Source organism: Onychomys torridus, chromosome 6 (genome assembly GCF_903995425.1).
Source record: "Onychomys torridus chromosome 6, mOncTor1.1, whole genome shotgun sequence".
Lineage (NCBI taxonomy): Eukaryota > Metazoa > Chordata > Mammalia > Rodentia > Cricetidae > Onychomys > Onychomys torridus.
The window spans coordinates 111,759,202-111,780,932 of record NC_050448.1 but is presented as its reverse complement, the minus strand read 5'-3'; the positions used below and the strand labels follow the sequence as shown (position 1 = coordinate 111,780,932).

General features: G+C 44.1%; 1 protein-coding gene across 2 annotated transcripts in view; it reads right to left on the bottom strand.

Annotated features, from left to right (window-relative positions):
• Window positions 1-20,441, bottom strand: part of Ppp3ca (protein phosphatase 3 catalytic subunit alpha) — a 290,646-nt gene extending 270,205 nt beyond the window's left edge. For both annotated transcript variants that reach the window (XM_036189582.1, XM_036189583.1), the window contains exon 1: window positions 19,635-20,441. In XM_036189582.1, the coding sequence (XP_036045475.1) occupies window positions 19,635-19,692 (58 nt within the window). In that variant the 5' untranslated portion in view covers window positions 19,693-20,441. The remainder of the gene's footprint in view (window positions 1-19,634) is intronic.
• Between the last annotated feature and the right edge of the window lie 1,290 nt (window positions 20,442-21,731).

The window sequence follows — 21,731 nt, the reverse complement described above, 5'->3', positions numbered from 1 at the left end:
AACGGCTTCTGTACCAAGGGAGAGTCAAACACCAGGGAGCAAAGAGAAGTTCACACAGAACTGCAGAGGCAGAGGCAGCACTTAAGGGCCTTAAGAAAGGCATTTCGACAGCAGTGCTCTGAAGATGGAGGAAAAACAAGCCGGCCACAAGGCGGCTGTCGCAAGAGAGGATGTCTCAACCAAGAAGACCATGGCGAGTCCCACCCCCTGCAAAGGGCTGGCCTTTTCCCTAGCCCCATCTTTTACTGAAAACAGCCCTCACTCATTTGTCCTTCAGTATTTCGGCCCCAGGACCTTGTCAAATGAGTTCTGTTGAACATACTTAGGCTTTCTGGTTAAATGTTAAGTAAATAATAGTCACTTTCTTCACAGAGCACATTTTTCTGTGCCAGCAAAAGCATGCCTAATCATGCCCATAAAAAAAAAAAAAAAAAATAGACACCATAGTGGATGCCAAAATGCATGCAAACAGCTATTGCTATAATCTGAATTATGTCTCCCTGAAACTTATATGTAAGAATCTTCACCTTCAAGGTAATGTAATTACAAGAGAGGACACATGTGGGATCAGCCCCAGACAGACCCCTCATTTTTCTACCACGTGTTAACTCAGAGAGAAAGGCAGTTCCCAGACAGACCCCAAATGCTGATCTACAGCCACCCTGACTTACTCAGAAGACCTCAAGAGAGAGACTGTCTCAGAAGACCCTCACGAGAAAGTGACAGAGAGGAAAATTTTTCACAATTCAAGGCAACGTAAAATAATTCATTTTTATGTAAAATAGACAAAATTTTGAGAAGCAAATTAGGCCCAGAAGACAAGATTATAGAATATAGGGCTATTGTAAATTAATGAACCAATATGCATTAAGCATGAGTGACTGTTCCTAGCCCAGAGTCCGTACTCTCTAGTCATGATTTCATCTGAATTTTATTAATCAACTAGCAAATCAAGACTGACAACAGATATATAACCACTGTTCTAGAAAACTATGTCTTTTATCCATTTACTCTGCATGCCATGCCTCACGCTCCTGCTCTGCTATGGAGGGGAACATGAGCTCCATTGCCAATGTCTGTGCATCTGATAACATGATGTCTGGGGGCTGCTTTACAGTTCTCCCTCAAGGGAAAAAAGAAATCGAAGAAATATAGGAATGGTCATTACTCTGCAACACAGGTCCATGAAGCCACCTGCCTAACCCTTTAGTCTCCATAACACTGGAAATTCTTCAAAGCCCAGTTCACTTCTGGCTTTGAACCCCAGCTCTACTGGTCGCTGGTCTTGTAGCCATGAACAAGCTCTTTAACTTCGTTGATTCAAACTGCAGATGGGGTTTGCATCTGTCCCACCTCAAAAAAACTACCTCGGGAATAAAAAGAAATGGTACTTGGGAAAATACCTGACATCAAATCAGTTAAAGCATCAACTAAAGTTTAATCCAACGGCGTCTAATTCATGTCAATGACAGTAAAGGAAGGGTAAACTGAAAGAGAAACGGACAATCCCTGCAGACTGAGCACTGTCAGCACCATAATTCCACCACATCCATTCTCTCTCCTGAGGTTCAAAACAAGACTCTCAGACATAGCAACAAGTAGCACTCCAAAAACTTCCCAGAATTCTATGCCCCGGGTTACATGCATAAAAAGGCTGTGGTCCCATGACAGCATGCGGGCTGGGTGGACAAGACAAGACAACACAGCCACAGCCACGCTGTGTCTACAAGTGACACATTCTCCTTCCACTCCCTCTCTTGACTTGACAAAATCCATGAGTAGCTGAAGAGAACAGTAATACAGACCAAACAATCAAAAGCAAAAGTCACTTCTGCAACTCTCTCCCTAGGACAGAAGTTCAGATAAGAACAGATGGTACCATTATCATCCGCAGCATAATTACATAATCATTTTAAAATATACATTAGCGTTGATAATTCCATCACTGTGGAACTAAATCATATCATTCACCAAACCTCACAGTTGGAAACCTTGAGAAGGACAAAATTTTACCCTACATTAAGCTCTCAGCCTATGAGTAAAAGGGACAATATCAGTAAAAATAACAGTGAGGCAAAGCACACCGAAGCAATCCAGGATTGAGAGCCTGCCTCAGCTACATATGTACAATGGCTGGGGATGCGGCTCGATGGTAAGAACACTTGAGTAGCATGCATGTGGCCCTGAGTTCAATCAAAAGCAGGGAACAACTTTTCCCACATCCAGGAAAAGTAAGAGGCCCAGTAAGAAACTGGAGATATCTGAATGTAGAGACCTGAGGATCTGGCAGGGAGTGTGTACCTGTAACTTGGAACCATTTCAACCATGGGATTGCTCAACTACTTTAACCATGGCATTTCACAACGTCAGTCAAAGTAGCTTCAGCTGAATCAGAAATGTTTATCAGTGGGGCACTCAAGAAACAAATTTCTCCAACTACCTGCTTTGGATGAAGCATTAGAATTCAGGACCATCACCATCACCCTTCACTTCAAGAAGTGTGAAATATTCAGTTTAAACGTGCAACGGTGGTTGCCCTTGTCACAGAATCTGAAAGCAGTAAATGAAATGTTCTGATCTCCAAACAGTTCACATCTGCATCTAAAAATGCTACCGTGAAACCACAGGACTCCCTCCTCAGAATGGCTCAGGTGACTCCTCCTTGAAGTGGTTTCACTTTGGCTCCGTGCGGCTTCCTCTCTTTGCTTTAGTGACAGAGACTCTGAGAGGACTCCAAGAGAGCAAAGCCCCTGCAGTGAACACCGCAGCGTGCAATAACCAGCACTAGATTCAGTTTGCAGCAACAGGAAAGACTCAAGATCCAATAAAAATGTCACCTCTGAGTATCTCCTAGCAAGCGCCACCTTCGTGTTTGGACTCAGTAAATCCTAGTTTAGACTCCAATTCTGTTATTCATGAGCTTCAGCTATTTCTAAAATGGAGACAAATACACTGCCCATCTTACCCCACCCCACCCCCAAACACACACTAAGAGTGAATTACAACACCAACAGAACTTTATATAAAAACAAGTCCCCCCACCTGGGGGGGTGTAGGTCAGTTAAAACAGTGTTTGCTTAGCATGCAGGAAGCCCTAGGATCCATCCCCAGAACTGTATAAACCAGGCTCACTGATTTGTGCCCAAAATGCCAGTACTACAGAAAAAGACAGGAGAATCAGAAGTTCAAGGTCATTCTCAACTACACAACCAGTTAGCGACATGCCTAGGCTACCAGAGACCCTATTTCTGGTCTTAAGAGTTGATACTCTATTTTTGCAGAGGACTCATGTTCAGTTCCTAGCACCCACAATGGGGGCTCACAACTGCTTGGAAATCTAGCACTAAGGGATCCAATCTCCCGTTCAGGCCTCCAGAAGCACCTACATTCATGTACATATATCAATAAATACATAAACATAACTGTTTAAAATGAGACCCTGTCTCAAAATAAACTCATGTCTATTTTCACTCAAAAAGAAATTGTGTATTTTCTCTTCAAATTAGTGTCACTATGATGAAAGCTCAGGGTTTGTAGCCAAGATTGCTGGAGCCATTGCTGAATAAACACTCATTCAAGGACCCACTCACTACAGTGAGTGTACAAGGTACTTGGGAATAAGACCACCCTCCTGAGAGGCAAACTGATGTAGCATGAATCTTAAATGTTCTTATTAATGAAACTCAAACCCGAGGCCAGTTATTGGGGTGAATGCTGTAAGATCAGAGAAGCAGGACAAGCCACAGCTATCTCACCTTGCTAGTTCCTCAAGTGATCCTGTTTCCTCAGGCTGGAAGCTTCTGAGTCCTCCTCCACATGAATCTCAGCTGAACTGTGTCTCTCCAAAGCCTGAATGCTTAACCAACCAAAAGGTGTGTACCACCACCACCGAACTTCTGCTATAGCTTGCTCTGACCCATTTTCTAGCCACCATTTCTGGCTCTGTTCTAGTGGCTGTCTGTTCTCTGACATCAGATAAATTTATTAGGGTACACAATATTGTTGGGAACACAATACCCACCACAGACTTCAAATAGCATTAATGATTTGAGAACCAAAGTTCAGAAACCATAAAGTAATTCCATGTGTCTCTGGTTTACTTTGAGCAAAAACCTGTGAAGAAACAACATAGCCTACAAACTAATAAAGTGTTCTCAAGTAAAGGTTAAATAATATACTACATAATACTTGCCAATGAAAAACAATCTCCAGTCATTGTTCTTGAAAGATTCATTTCCCACTCTCTGGAATTATAATAATGTGAAGAATGAAGTCACTGGACTTGATGTATGCAGGAGGGGTACATGCCCACATGACCAGATGAGCATGCACATGTATGCATGTCTGTGCATATTCATGTGCAAACCAGAAATCAACGTTCAGATGTCTTCCTCAATCACAATCCACTTTATGTTTTGAGACAAGATCTCTCACCAAATCCAGAGCTCATCTATTCAGCTAGATTGTCTCTGAAGTCCCGTCCAATGTGGGGCTCCATACACCTTGCTATATCTAGATTGTACCTGGGTGCTAGAACTAAGAGCCCAAATCCTCCTGTTTCCGCAGCAGGCACTCTACCAACTGAGCCATCTCCCTAGAAAAATTTTTGAGTACCTTTTCAAAGTTGCGATAAAGAAAAAGCTACCAATTAGGTAAAGGAGACTCCTAGAGCACCGAGGACTCAAGCACCTCCACCTAGAGCACCGAGGACTCAAGCACCTCCACCTAGAGCACCAAGGATTCAAGCACCTCCACCTTCTTTCTCTTTTTCACTTTTGTAGATTGTTGTTTTCCTTTTTCTTCCCCTTCTTTCAAACAGAACCTGCAAGATTCTACTTAGCACCTTCCTATTTTTTCCAATATTAATGTACAGAACCTAAAATCTGAGAATGTGTTTTCTGTGAAAATGAATCTGGTAGCCAAGTTTAGGTAAATTCTCAGACAAATCTACTGAGACATGAATTAGAACAAAAATATTAAATAAATAATCAAATTCATAATAAAATGAAAAATTAAACATCAAATTAACTAATTAAAGTAGTTTAGCAAGATTAAATCTAACTGAGTTGTTAAATGTTATGCTTAGAATTATACAGAAATTACAAAGAAGGCCTAGCTGACTTATAAATTTATTACATGAAAATTCTGTGAAGATAGGATGAGAAGATAAAACAAGGTTATTACATAACATAATACCACTTGGACTACATTACTTATAGGTACGATATTGAGAAAAATGCCAATATCACCATTTCTGTGATATTGATGCATATACATATATATAAATAGCTCCTTCAATTTGATTTTTTTTTAAAAAGGCAAAATTATATTCCAGGCATCACACTAACCATCTGGGAGGTGGAGTATGTAGACAAACCCTGAAAAGTTGCAGTGAAGGAGGAGAGAACATTGTTTTGTTGCAAACACTGGTGATGCACTGTGTTGCAAACACCTGTGATACACTGTGTGCATAAAAGGCAGACAGCACACAGCTGTGCCTAAGAGGTTCGGATTTTAAAGAGAAAAGCTCATCGTATCCATAGAAGGTCTAGATTGGATTTGAAAATTTAGTTCAACATCAGGATGGGTGGCTCAGAGCTGTAATCCTAGCTGAGGCAGGAGGATGGCATTTTCAAAGCCAGCATGAGTAACTCGGTGAGACAAAATGGTCTGGGGCTGCAACTCAGTGACAGAACTGAATTCCCAGTGCCACAGTAATTATTTTTTAATTAAAGATAGGTTAGTATGTTTCAGTCAACTTTTATCATATAGAAAGCACACATTGTCAACACATTCATCTCTCTGTAGTCAGGGACTGACACTTTCAAGAGGTGGTGACATGATTTCAATACAAAGTAGCATGTGTTTTATAATAAATATTTTCAGACTTCATATATTCATAAGGATCAATGGTATGAATTTCTACATATGGTTAAAACAAAGATCAATGAATGGTGAGGAGTAGTGCTGCAGCTCAGTTGGTACAGTGCTTGTCTGGCACTCATGAAGCCATGGGTTCAGTCCCCAACATAAACAAGGCATGGTAGAGCAAGCCCCTGCACTAGGGACAGAGAAGGACCAAACTTCAAGGCCATCTTCAGCTACACATCCAGTTTAAGACTAGCCTGAGCTACATGTCCCTGTATAACCTGTTCATTAAAAAAAAAAAAAAAAATACATTCCAGACATAATGTGAGAAAATTAATGTACAGGAGGCAGTGACAGCAGAGACTGGTATTAGAAGGCTGTTGCAACAGGATAGAAACATTTCAAAGGTCTGAACTGAGTGACATGTTTAATTGGCCGGATGGATAGTGGCAACATCACCAGGCCAGGAAACACCGAACAGATTCCCCACTTTATTTGCACCACACCCATACATAGCAACTGTCGTAGGGCTTGAGAAATCGTTCCAGAGGGAAAAAACAGGTTGTAAATATAGATGTGCTAGTCATCAGTCTCCAGGCAGTCATCAGGCCTATGACTTGGAGGAAACAAGACTGCTCGGAAGGATGAGGGAAGAGACACAAGAACATCTACATGCAGGACTCAGTCAAGAGGAGCCTCAAACAAAACAGAAGAGTAACGCCAAGGAGCAAACAGCCCATCTATTCAAAGGGAACAGAACCTGAATACTTGAGAACCTTCGGTGACCAGTGCAAACTGTCTCTGCACAAAGGCAGAGGCCTCGAAGCAGTCAGGAGAAATGGTGGGCAGGAAATAAGGGAATACATACCTAATGCAAAGCCAGGCTTGGCATTTCTGCATATAATTTTTCCCCTTGTCCCAACCTTGCAAACTTAGCACCATCATTTCTTTCAAGAAGACAAATGAATTCAACATGGGTACATGGCTTCCTGCCATGGACATGCCGTGACATATAGGGAATGCAGGACTCAAATCCAGATTTATCCAGAGGTGAACTAATGTGTCTCCCAAGTTCTGATACTGCCTCTTCACTACAAGTATTTAGGGAGGTTGAGGATGGTAAGGTAGGCAACCTCTTAGACATCTCACAAGAATTTGTTTGTTTGTTTGTTTGTTTGTTTGTTTGAAGATGGAGTCTCACTGTCTGGCTCTGGCTTTCCTGAAACTCTATGTAAACCAGGCTAGCCTCAAACTCACAGGAATCTGCTTGCCTCTATCTCCCAAGCATTGGGATTAAAGACATACACTACTACCCTGGCTAAGAATCAATCTCTGTCTTTCTGTCTCTATTTCTGTCTCTGTCTCTCTGTCTCTCTTTGTCTATATATATATATATATATATATATATATATATATATATATATATATATATATATATATATATGTATACATATATATATATATACCTATCTGTCTCTTAAATGGCTGAACTAGTGGAGTTTTAAACAGCCCCGTCTTCAATAGCCCACAATTATGTTTTATCACACAGTACTCATGACTTAGAATAGTTGCAGAGTTCCAAGTGCAAACCCCCATCACTTGCAGTTCCTTTGAAATCCCTCTGCTCTAAGATAACAGGGCTACAGGGATGGTGAGTGGTTAGGAGGACTGTCTTGGAGAGGACCCAGATTCAGTTCCCAGAACCCAAGCAAATAGTTCAAACTGTAATAATTAATTTTGTATAGCTCCTTCTTGGGAGATCCTAAACCTCTGGCCTCCTTGGGCACCTGTATGCACTTATACACACACACACACACACACACACACACACACACACACACACATACACAACACACACACACACACACACACACACACACACACACACACACACAGAGAGAGACAGAGAGACAGAGAGACAGAGATAGAGACAGAGATAGAGACAGAGACAGAGAGAAGGACGTACCATTTAAAATAAAATAAGCTTGGTGTTACTTCAAACAGCCAAGAAACTGAGATAGGTTCCTTTTCTTTTTGCTAAAAATAGAACTGCAGCCTTTGAGCAGAGTCGATCACTCTCAATCTTGTCTTCTTCCCAGTGTGGGGCATCTTCTACTGGGAGAGTAATTACAACTACTCTGTCGTGTAAAACTGATTTTTGTTTTCTACACTGGACATTAACCATCACAAACTGCCTAGTGTAAGCTGGGCCCCAGAACATAGTATAAGGCCACTTTGGGTGGGCACTATAAGTCTGATGCCTACAAAGCCAAAATAGATGGATTCAAACACTTTATACTCAACAGGTTAAGCCTGGTTATCTACCACAGGAAATGTATCCTAGTGGACTAGGGAAAGGGCATCTAGGACGCTGAGCAAAATTTATAAAAGGTGGGTTCCTGAGGCATGGGCTATTTTTCTGGGCATCAGTAACTACCAAAGTACAGAAAATTTAGTCAGTTCACTAATTATGTTTTAATGCCATGTCTGAAAATTTTATTTCAAAACATCAATTTTCTCTTAATCACATAACTGATCAGAGAAGTCCATTAAAAAGTAGCCTCTGAGACATGTAGGAAGACATAACTTTGTAAGGAACTTTGAAATGTCCCCAGAAACCCCGAGCTCTACTCTGTATATAGGCCTTGCTTTCAAAGGAGTATCTTCCCATTGCAGGTCCAAGACAAACCTTCCTTTCTGATGACCAGACTTGACTGTCACTTGCCCAGGGTACTAGCATGATGGCATGCAGAGGCTAATGAGTGGTCATCCAACATGTTCAGAGAAACACAAGCATAGTTTCCAGGAACACTACTAGAATGCATCACAATTTAAAGCAAGATCAAGCAGGCTGCAGGCTAGGTGCCTTGCCCACCACCATTCATGGTGTACAGACGTGGCTCAATCTCCTGTCCTGGTCAGGACACAGGAGAGAGCACCCTCTCATGGGGAAACCTGAATCCACTTGTGAAACACTTAAAAATGTTTGTACACTGTTATCAGTAATTACTACTTCGGAGTATGGTTAACACAGCAACATTCTCTGATACCACAGCTGCAGGCCCATGGATGGCTTCAAATCTCAGTGAAACATATTATCAAATCACATTTAATCCACGGGGTAATGAAACTGAATGGTCTTCGAAGCTGTTTATCCACGGCCCTTCAGTTGGGCACAGTGGCTCTGATCAAGTGGGATGCTAATCTGCCACTGTGGAGTGCTGTGAAATTAATCAAGGGATGGGCCTCCTCATACCACCAAGCTGCCACGCTATCGGGACCATCTTAGACACTTTCCTGCATTATGAACGAAAGGCTGTAGAAAGTCACTGGTGAGGTACAAATACTTTCTAGGTTCAGGGATTAAGTATTGGACATCCTAAAGCTGCAAGGGACTGGGAGAAGATAAAAGGAATCTCAAAGCTTAGAGTATCGTGACAGTGGCAATCCTTATTCTGTCAAAGGACACGGCATGGTGGACAGAGCCTATCTGTGACAAGTTCCTGAGCCTCGGGCAGCTTACAGGTCAGCAGATAGGCACAGGAGAGCCACAAACCACACCAAAAGAACCCAGCTCAAAGTGCTGCTGTACCCTGACAGCAGGTCAGCCATGATCAACCCTTGTTAATGCCTCCATTCTCAAGGATTCCAATAACCTGACTTGGATTTAAAGGACGACTGATAATATACCTAGAAACTACCCATCTAGAGACCTTAGGAACAAGGGTGCTGATTTACTATGGGATGAACTCTCAGAGAAAACAGATAGAGCACATTCTTTGGAACGCAACAGATTCAGTTTTAGAGAAATGAAACAGCAGACAGGAGAAAGCATCTCTTGCAGGCAGAGATGTCCGGGAAAGCAGGATGAGTGAGTAAGAGGCCGGGAGATCCCTCTGACTCAATCTGTGCCTGAGATGGCAATGTTCCCATCCATCAGGAAGGTTGGACAGGGGTTCCACATTAACAGTGGCTTTAGCTAAAATCAGCTGCATATTCTAACCACAAGACTCGAATTTGTCAGAACCAGACCCAGACCTGAATTATACTAAGAGATAAAAAAAATAAAGAAGGGTACGCTCTGTGACAGACGGTGAGCTGGATTCCCAAGGTTACCCCTATTATTAAAAAATCTCAAAATTCAAACAACTCTTTAGTATACTATGTGTTCACATTTTACACTCAAAACAGGTCATAACTATTTGTTCTAAAACACCAAAATAATCTATTCTGGTGTTAAATGTCCCTAACCTGGTTATTTTTTTTTTTTTTCAATTTGTGACCTAAATTCCTGATGCTGCCAAACACTGGCTCATCTGAGTATGTGTGATCTCAAACTCAAAGAAGTAACCTAAGACTCGAGCCCTTGGTTAAAGCACAACCCAGCTTTTCCTCAATCAGAATTCGAAATCGCTGAGATCCTGGCACAATTGCAAATCCTTCCATCATCATGGGACTCGCTTTTTCAACATACTCCTAAGTTGTATACAAAGCCAAACGAAAAGGATTCTGACCAGAAGTGAGAGCAACCAAGATTCCTTTCCTGGTGGTGAATACAGAAAATCATAAGTAAATAATAATATTTTACACAGGCCACTGGAGTTCCCCCGTATCTTAAATGCCTTGAAATGAAACTATTTCTATGTGAGGAAGACATAGGACACTGGACTACCTGAGCCCATGTGCTAGCACAAAAACAAAGTGGAGCATGGAGAGCCTAAGCTGACCTGCTTGAAGACTACAACCCAGAGTGGGTTGGCTCAGGTTCCAAGCTCATCTGTGAAAAGGGCTTAGGGCAGACACCTCACTTACTAGGTCTCCTGAGTGGTGTGAATCCAATACCTGAGTGCTTCTAACACTGTTTAGGTACAGGAGAATTGGGTGCAGCCTCTATTATTCATATATTGGTCCCAAAAGTTTGTTATTGTTATTTTTGTAATCAGCCACTTCCTATCCAAATGTGTGATGTCTTTCTTACATGTTTTAATTTGTAAACTCAGAGCTACAGACTTGCATTTGTACAGCGATGGATGAATGATCAAGGCCTCACAATTGCTTGTCACTCAGCCTTCCTGAAACTTACTTTCATCATTAACCTGAAAAGAAATCACCACAAGCCATCAACCATTGAGGAAAATTAATGTATACACTTTCCCCTCCCCCAGTTCCAGGGATGCAGCCCAGTGCCTTGCCCATCACTGAACAGTGTGCACAGCCTTCTGCGGACCTTTTAACTAACAAGGAGCCACGGAACTGAGGCTCACAAAGCACGAAATATCAGATATCTGCAAGCCAATCTGGACTTCGGTTGAAGAAAACTTTAAAATAGAACTCCACAACTTAAAAACTGAAATGCATCTCATAGTTTGACTATTAATCCGTACACGTAACAATTATGGATCACCTTCCTGTAGTGTAGCGGGCTCTCTGCTAGAGCTGAAGACACAAACACAAATAAAGCATGACCCTCTCTCTAGATCAGTGGTTCTTCACCTTCCTAATACCGTGACCCTTTAATACAATTTGCACATTGTGGTGACCCCCCCAACCATAAAATTATTTCTGTTGCTACTTCATAATTGCTAATTTGCCACTGTCATGAATTGTAATGTAAATACCTGTGTCTTCTGATGGTCTTAGGTAACCTTTGTGAAGGACAGTTCACCCTCAAAGAGGTCGTGACCCACAGCTTGAGAACCACTGCTCTAGGGCTTTCTGCCTCCTGAGGAGGGGAGACAGATAACTCAACAAACCATGGCAGCAACCTGTTTCTAGCAAAGTGGTCAGTGCAGGATTTGGGGTGAGTCCCTCGACTTCAGCTGACGGTTTCGGGAGAGGTGCAAGGGAGGAGTCCGAACTGAAGAATGAATGTCTGGAACTAAGTAACAACAAGTACTGTTGTGATCCCAAGAATCACCCCTCCCACCCCGAAAGCTAACAGTAAATATATGGACAAACCACCAAGGCTAGACTTCATTAAAAAAAAAAAAAAAAAAGTTTACATTTCTTTGTAAAAAGCACCATGAACGCTGACTCAGGTTCTGTCACTTCAAGAGAATGTATATGGCACTTTTAATTTAATCTGATAAAATGGCATTGCTTACACAATACTCAAAAACAAATGTCAACAGATGGTTCAAAGCCACTCAGCACAAGTAAGGACTCAGCAGAGTTGGTGGCACGGTGTTTGAACTTCTTGTGGCCCATACATCTTCCAGCTGGATGATGTCCAGTGGCGTTTCAGGGCCGGAGGATGACAAGAGGCTACGATGTCAAGAACGGCACTTGTGAGTTACCAGATCCACAGAAAATAGCAGTTTGAGATGTACACAGAGAAGGGCTTTTTTTTTTTCTTTCAAAATTTATCAGGTCATTTTCTCTTGAAATCAAAGTCTGGACAAGGACTGACACACACATTTAATCACCCAATAAATCCAACATAGGATGAATAACGTAGCTTCTCAAACATCACAAATTGATTGTTTTAAGAACAAATATTACAAAATAAAATGTTCGAGTTCAAGCGAAAATTTAAGGTCAGATGATAAAAAAAAAAAAAAAAAAATTAGCTTTGAAATTCATCAGACAAGGCCAAACAAGAAAAGCGCCCTCAGCCCAGCTGTGCCACAGCTGCCACTGTCTTCTCATTGCCTTCTCATCCTCAGTCCTGAGTGGGCTGAAGAAGGAACCTTCCCGTCACAGTGCATAACCATTTACAAGGAGTCACAACTTAAAAAACAAAACAAACAAAACACACTCAAAACACACAGACTTTGTCTCTGTTTATTGCTTACGATCACACGTGAAAACTCCACAACACTCAATCATTAAACAAGTATTTACTGAGAATATAACAGGCAAAGAATTGTAGTAAATGCCACAGGTCTGACGGGCCAAACTTTCAAAACACAACTCTGAATGCCAATATTGACCACCTTTATGCACTTCCAAATATATGCCGCAACCTAAGAAAGAGGTTAGGATCCCATGTGCTGCAACTTCCAAAGCATTTTGGTATTCCTTAGAAATAAATGCACATTTTGAATTAGAACTAGCAATTCTTTCCAAAGAATGGGCAGGAAGCACAGTTGTGTGGAAAGCGACTCCCGTGGTGTCTTAAGACTTAACAGCTCCCAACAACTATTTTCTTAATTTACACACACACACACACACACACACACACACACACACACACACTTGCAGGACTCTCTCTCCAAAGGCCAACAGTAATTCTTCCGGTTTCATAACTGTGGACCAGTGTCTGAAGTCAACAACCACGGTGAGGCAGTGTGCTACCAATCAGGGACAGCATCTAGAAATTTCTGATCCCTCCTCCCTCGCTTGCTTTAATCTTCTGCAGGCACATTCAACATTCAACATTTCAGTTGCAAGACACTGAACTTCACAGAAAAAAAATCATTCCCAAAGTCTAAAAATCAAGCTGCTGTGTATTTTGCTATGAGGCTGAAGCACAGATGAGGGAGTGTAAGGGAAAACACAAAGCCCCATTCCTGTTTTGTGTTCAACCTGCAGCCCACAGGCCCTTGCACCCCAAGGGAGCTATCAGTGAACATGACCCAGCACAACTGAGGGTGAAATTGAGCACCCCTATTCCTTCCTGTGATGGTTTCAAAAATATCTACTTTAATTTCAAAACTGGAGTATTTTCACAATACTCGTGTTACCTGCTGAAGCGGGACTCTCATTTCCACTGCCCTAGTACAGACTGAAAATGGATTTGAGACCCTAACAGTAGGAAGGGTCCCCAAGTGGATGGTACATCAGACTCAGCACTCTTCTGAACCCCTAATCAGGAAGGAATTTGCTTTCCCATAGACACAAAGTGAGACTGGTCATTTCACACATGAGGCGGAAGTACTACAAAATAAGACAAAACAAAATGCTGAAACACTGAAAGCAGACGTACCAAAGACTTCGCTTGCAAGGCCAAAACCCCATTTCAGGGCCCATGCCCCTCTCACTGGATGACTCTATCCAGTGATAGCATGGGTGATACTTTCACCTGAAATTCCTCCGGAAATTAACATACTCATCAAGAACAGCAGTGTGGGCCAATGTCATCACCAGTAATTCAGACAGAGGCTTACAGCAGCAACTTCAAGATACAGAACTTTTCAGCATAGTACCCTATTTCTATCTCTGGTTACACACTTTAAAAGAAAGCCATGTTCATCAGTATTTCCTCAGTAAACCTCATGCCAAGATCAAACAAGATTATACCGTTTTCCCAAACATAGCAGCAGAATGGTATATTTCTGCTAATACAGAAATATAGCAAATATATTTCTACACAGCTCGAGATTTAGTAAAGCAAATGGGAAAGAAAATGTGATAAGATCCTAGATCAAACAAAAAGTGTCTACTCTCAAGCAAGAAGAGCCATTTTCCCCCACAGAAACCATTTGCTTACCTGCATTCTAGCCTCACCTATACCATTTCAACCATTCTGTTTTCATTTCTTTGGCTATCTAGAAACGCCCATTACAAGCTACTGCTGTAGGCCAGTAGCAAGCATCGTGGCTTTGAATATTACCAATTGTGACCATTCTAGAGTGACCTGAAAACACATACATAACATGTTGTCATTTGTACTTTGGTGCCAGCAGTGAGTAAATTACTGCTGCAAAGGAAACACGCGCCTTCTTTATCCCACATGATGGAAGTGGTCTGTTAAGTTAGGCGATAGAACCTACAATTAGAGAAGAATTCAAGATCTCATCATATCCCTCTTAAATATCAAGTGATTTCTGTACCAGCAAATTGCTGAACCTCGGACACAATTATTTTTTAATGATTATAAAATGTACCGCTGAGTCATTCTTTGCCTACCTTCACAATTCCTAAAGTTCCAGCATATTCTCACAAAGCCTTCACAATGGTGAACTAGACTCTCTGAAGGCTGGAATGGGAACACTGCTATTCCCTGACAGCAGCACTCCAAACGGACTCTGTATTGGGCTTTATAAGTAGTTTCAACTTTACACAGTGGCACAGAAAGATAAGGGGGAATCCACATGATGACAACTGTCAACGTTGACTGCAGGGCATCCAAATCATACTTTTGAGTCTCTATAATTACCATTTTAAAGAGGTCATGAAGAAGAAACTGATTCAAAATGACATATTTTTACTGAACATCAATGTCAGCATAAATCTCATTAACTAGAGTCTAAGAAGCTAGATTGTTACCTTTTCCTGGTTATCTTTAAATTATAGTGTCTATTAAGCTAGAGTTTGTTTCTGTACTTTTAAACAATAACAACAACAAACAACATTGCCCTTAGTTCTTCTAAAAAGTGATAACATTTAAAACCACTGGAATTTCCCAAAACCTCAGTCTCCACAAAACTGTTTTGAGCACATTGAATTTGTGTTATATTTATTTTTAAGAAATCCTGAAAGTAAATATTCCTGAATATATCAACCTAATTTATAATTAGCAGCATTAATTTGTGTTCACTCAAGTATATCATCCATGTCAGAACTATGTCATTTGTGGTATTAACTATACTAACAAATGCCTTTCTTAAGAGCTAGCGCTGACGTAAACTTTATCCACCAAATGCTGATGTTTCATGATAATGAATTTTTAAATTAATTATACTATACTCCAAAGGAAGGCCAGACAAATGAAACAAATCAACTGATGGCAAATTAATTTATTAGTTAAGTAGTTAAAATGTAAGTAAAATAAATTTAAGAAGAGTTCTTGATAGGCCCCCCAACAGTGTTATTTACTACTTCGTTTCCATATGCAAATAAGATGGTCATGGGCGAAGTATCATATTCTTGTTTTCTTTTTCAATAGTCACACCATTATTGCTCAGCTACAAATACTGATGGCAAGCATCGGCAATTACTGAGTAACAGAAATTACTTGACTGCGGCACACTCTTGCTTGTATGATCTTAGCCGTCTTCCCAGGATTTCTGTACTTGCGCCTGACACAGAGTTCAAAGGTGACAGAAGGCAGAACAACAGCTATCTCCCCAAAAGCAAACATCTGCAGAGGAGAACAAAGCACAACCTACAGGACTCTTCCCAGGAATCTACCCTTTGACAGCCTGCCAGACTCTGAAATGTCTATTATTATAATCAGTTTGGGATAAGGTAAAAGGCCCATTATAAAATATGTGAAGATGAGAAATGAATTGTCCAGAGCCAGAATACTGCCTCGACATCACAGTGTGCTCTGCTCCACATACTTTTAACTGTCACAGAGCAAAACTTTACAGCCACACAGCAACGTTTCAGAGAGGACAAAGGGAAGTGACCAGAAGCAAAGCCGCAATAACTTTTTGAGTGTACTGCAGAGGACCCAGAACACAGGGTACACTAGGGGTGGGGAAGAGAGCTAGTTATGCTATTGACTGCAGTCTTGTACTGATTACAGTATTCAGTATCTTTAAGACATAATGTGAGCCAAGCATGGTGAAACACTTCTGGAATCCCACTCTGAAGAATGCGCAAGAGTTTCTTGAGTTTCAAGTGAGCCTTCAACCTATATACAGTCTTTCTCAAAATGCTCCAAAATATAAACAAGTAAATGGATCAAATTACACTGGTTCCTAACAAACAGCATGCCAAAATGTTTTCTCTGAAACCTAACAACTTTATATCTGTTTGTAAATTTAAAGACAGTCAAATAATCCGGCAGTAGATTTGCTAGTTGAGGTCATTTTTTTCTGGAAGTAATCTAAGTGGATGCTGTTCATCTTTCCAGCCACCTTTCCCCTTTCATTCTTGAAGTTTAAAGGCTCTGAACATGCTGTAGCAGGTTCAACAAGCCTCAACACTACCACAGTTGACACTAAGACGCAAAACTCACCCTACCTTTCTAAAGTTGCATTCTAGAAACACAAATCAAGGGAGCTGTAGAAAGCTGTCATCATACACTATAAACAAAACCACAAGCACAGAGTCATTGTAAACAGCAATTTGTCATCCAGAAAAAGCCATATCACAGCAATAAAGATAACTGTAAAAAAGCCATGTCATGCCAAAGGATTGATCTGAATATATGTATCAAACACAACCACAGATGTACTTTATAAAAGGAAACAAGGCCTCAAGAGCAAAGACAGCTCCTCAAAGATAAACCATTTCCTGTGTTAAGGAATGATTTCAAGAATGACAAATGACAGGAGATTCTCAGAAAATCTGGAGTAAATCATATTTTTGCCTACTACATAGTATGTATATTTTTAATATAAAAAATAATTCTATTTTCCCAGTCAGCATACATGTTGCTTTCTGCTTGTTAAACGTGTATATAATATTCAAGGAGGATCAAAATGGATTATCATCTCAAAATACTAATCCTGAAAAATCTTATGAATGACAAAATCTTGACCAGAACCTTATGTCAGGACTTTGCAGCCAATGACATAAAATGTGCAAGAAAGCATAAGAGAACCAAAGCCATGGCAGTGTGCCCACCTTAAACTCGGGGGAGTCACCAATAATTGTTTTTCTATAAACAAAATCTTCCAGTAGGATCCCTATCAAAACAGGTAGGAGATTAACATTTCCTATTTTGGATCTACAGCGCACATTTATAATTCACTTCTGCAAAAATACATAAATCAAAATTTTGGAGTTATGAGTGTGCCTACGTACTAATGGGAGAAGTCATGTATAATAACACAACACTGAAACTTGAGGCAAAAGTGCTATGGACTGGCTCTGCCATATTAACTGATAAACACACCAAGAATGGATGAGCAATTAGTTTAAGTTTATGACAATATCAATCTAAATTCACATTTTAAAAATCCACCTTTTAAGATTTAAAACACGGAATGTGACAGTACATGTACACAGTAGATTTTTCACTACCAACACAAAGTATCATGTGAATTGTAAACTATTACCTTGTTTAGAAAACAAGTTATCTTTTCATTGGAGTTACACCTAAATTTCACACAGTACACAGATGTCGGTCATTCTCTGGTATTTTACTCAAAAGGTCTTAATTTTTAAGCCAGCAGAAACCTTTATTTAATACAACACAGTTCTTTGGAATGGATTTGCATCGAGTGTTTACATAAGGATCCATGCCTGCAGAAAAGATCGTTCTGCCTCTGTAGCTCTATTACCAACCTTTTTTTTATTTCTGCAGATCTATCTCCTCTTTAGTTTGACTATGAATCCTACTTTGAAGTAGGATTGATACCAATATACCCAAAAGGAGAGAAGATCTTTTATTCTCTCATAAAAGAGAACATAAAACACACGCATAACTTTAAAAACCTAAAAACCGAGCAAATGTGAAAGATAGCAGGGATCCTCTCCTAAGACTCCAGAGACAATGTATCGACTATGTATCGTGGTCTTTGGGTGCTGGGTTACTTTCACCTAAGTGTTCCTGGAGCAAATGACTTGATTGCTTTGTATTCTAGCTGAATGCTCTGGCTGCACAAGACACCATCTCTGTACGTACACACACACACACACACACACACACACACACACACACACACACACCATCCCATAAGACACCATCTCTGTACACACACACACACACCATCCCTGCTTCCAGTTTGAGAGGTATACTCTGCACAGGCTGGTGCCCATCTTGGCTCTGCTCAGGACCCTGACCCCAAGAATAAGTGACACTATTTAATATAGACACTATGTGGATCTTCGGTTCCTCCCCCACTCCACACTGTAATACGGTGAGGATGGTGGGATCCCTCCTCAGCAGGAGTATAGAAAGGGCAACCACATTGTCCCCTTCCTCACCCCAAGCATCCCCAAGACTTCTCCTAGCTAGCAACCCAGAGCCATCTCTGCCAGTTGTACACAATACATGTCATCCTTGGCAATAAGAGGATCAAATAGCCCGTTACCAAGGGGGTGTCAGGAGCTTGGGGGAAGGGAGCAGGGTGAGCTTTCCCACCCTAGAGGCGTGCACCAGCAGGGAACCCTTTAAGAGCAATGACAGGTCGGCGGCAGCCAGCCATGGGTGACAAGAGAGGTCGACGGAGGACCGCCACGGCTCGCGTCGCCCCGGGCCTGCAGGGAAATCCCGGGGCGGTGGGGGTGGCTCGGGTCGTCCGCCGCCTGGTGCTGCCCCCACGCCGCCCCGCGGCCCCCCACCCCCGCGGCGCGCGGCAGCCGGAGCTGGGCTCCCCCCACGCTCTCCCGCTCTCTCGCGAGTCCTGTGCAGGCCCTTCCCGCGGAGGGGGAGGGGGCGCCCGGGGAACTGCTGCAATGGAGCGCCCGGAGCACCGTGCCCGGGCGAGCCAGTCCGCGGCAAGCCACGGCCACATAAAAATGCCCTATTAATTTTTTAAAAGCCATAAATCACCTCCCCTCCCTCTACAAAGAGCAAACCATAAACCCGATCCCATGCAAGCCCGCGAGCAGCCACCCACTTCCTATTTCTGTCACAGCAGCTACACCCTGCCAGCAGTCACCCCCCTCCCCGGGCGCCCCCTCCCGCCACCGCCACCCCCGCCACCGCCTCCCAGGCGCTCAGCCATTTGCCAACTGCTGCCCCCCATCCACAAAAAAAAAAAAGAAAAAAAGAAAAAAGAAAGAAAGAAAAAGAAAAAAAATGCCCTGTTGGGGCCGGGTGGGCGGTGTGGGGGCAGGGCGCGGCGGAGGAGGGGGATCGCCGCTTGCAGGAGATCCTAGAAGGTCCCCGGCGCGAGCTGGAGAGGGACAACCGGGGCGGGGGAGGGGCGGCCGGGCGCCTGCGGCACTCGGTGCACCCCGGGCCGCCGCGGCGCTGCGCTTACCTTTCACCACCCTGTCGGTCGTCGACAACTTGGGATCAATCGCCTTGGGCTCGGACATCTCCAGCCGCCGGGAGGGGGGGACAGCGACGCGCTGCTCGTCCCGTCCGACTGCACACCCCGACCGCACCGGCGGGCCAGACACTCAGCGCCGCCGCCGCCGCGCTGCAAACCGCTCGGCTGGAGCTCCGGGCTCTGGGCTGGCTCGAAAGTTACTGCCGGCTCCGCGCGTCCCTCCTCCGCCGCCGCCGCCTTCACTCCTCCTCCGCCGCCGCCAGCCCCGCCGCCTCGCTCCGGGCTGCGCGTGTGTGCTGGTTATTTATTTATTTTCTGAGCACGCCTCCCGGTTCTTCTTTTATTCTTGGGGACGGGGCGGGGGATGGGGAGGAGAAGCGCACGCGAGCACCCACCCCGGCACCGACACCGGGCGCCGCGCAATGGAGCCCCCACGCGCGCACACGGTCGGGATTAAGACCGATCACATGGGGAGGGCCGGGGGCGAGGGAGGAGAGGCAGGGCCGTGGATGTCAGCGCCGCCAGCCGCGCCTCGGCGTCCCGGTGGTGGAGAGGCGGCTGCCACTGCGGCCGCCGCTGCTTCCCCACGCCGATTGTCCCCGGCCGCCGCCGGGGCCGCGGCCGCCGTGGACGTCCCGCCGCCGCGCTCGCCCGCGATCCTCCTCTGCCTCGCGGCGCCGCTGCTTCTCCACGCACAGGCAACAGCCGCTGAGCTTGGTGGACACAGTCCGGGGCACAACCTCGCCTCCGCCGCCGTGCCGGCCGCCGCCACCACCACCGCGCCCGCCTCCGCCTCCTCCCCTTCCTCCTCACCGCCCCCGCCTCCAGCGCCCGGGCCACCTCCTCCTCGGGGCCCGCCCTCCGGCCCGCCCCCACGCCGTACTTTCACAAGCTCATAGGCTGCGGCGTGCGTCCCTCACCGCTAAGGCGGTGGTCTGCGCTGCCGCCCCGCCCCCGGCTCTGTTTTCTCCCGGGTGCCACTCAGTCCCGCCGGCCTTGCAGCCTCCACCGCCCAGTGGCTGCTCAGGTGTCACTGAGGTGGGCAGAGAGGAGGGAGGCACGATCCGGGAGCACCGTCCGGGAGGAGCTGGGCTGCGGAGTGCCACCGAGCCTGCCCGCCCCCTGGGTCCCGCACACACTCCCGGGTGTGTGGCGGCGGCTGCGAGTGTGTGAGTGGCCCGCAGGAGTGAGATCGGAGATCCTGGAGGGAGGAAGGAGGAGCGCCCCGGAGCTCCCGGCCTCGGCGCAGCTGCTGTTGCTGCGGCAGCTGTCCAGGGAGGATCGCCAGGACGGCGATGAGTAAACAGCTTACCTTGGGGAGGCAGCTTTGCCTGGGCTAGGTAGACGCGAGTTACTGCTGGTGGAGTGGTTAGTACACGTGCACAACTTCACGGGAAGAGGGCGAAAGTGTGTTTCAGGCGCTGCAGGACGCCTTGGCTGGTTATCCAAGGAGGATGGGGACGGCCTGGAGTCTATGCGGCCCAGGCTATGATCAGTGACCCAGGACGCCCTCGGGTCTCCTAGGAAATAAAAGGAGTCGAAAAAACTCAAGAGAGTTCACTTTGTCCTTGTTCACACGTGCAAGCAGTCACTGGTGGCCATACGTGACACTAAAAGTCTTGCTCCTTCCCGTTAGTCACTTGGTGCCCAAGGTGTACGCGCAGAGCCTTGAAGCCTTGCTGAGGATTCTCACCAGTCCCTCATAAGAAGGAAGTAAGGAACAGAGAATGAGATTCTGGTGGCCCAGTTAGTTCCTTTCAAACAGCTCTGGCTTAAGGAAGGGTCTCTCTGCAGAAGGTTCTCTGGGCACAGCCTTCTCCTTGGCCTACCTCAACCCCAGGGACCAGCAAGGAAATTATGCAGAAGGCTGAATACATTTCTAACCCACGTTTTCCCTGTTTTACTTTAAATTCCTTCAATATCAGAGTTTTCCTGTTTCCTGAAGTGAACTGTGGGCCCAATAAAATGCCTAATAAACGTTTTAGGAAGCTAGGAGATGGAGCCAGGAGAACTGTTTTGGCGACAGGGATTAGATTAAACTCAAATCCGAAAAAAAAAAAAATAATAAGTTTTAATAGCAGACTG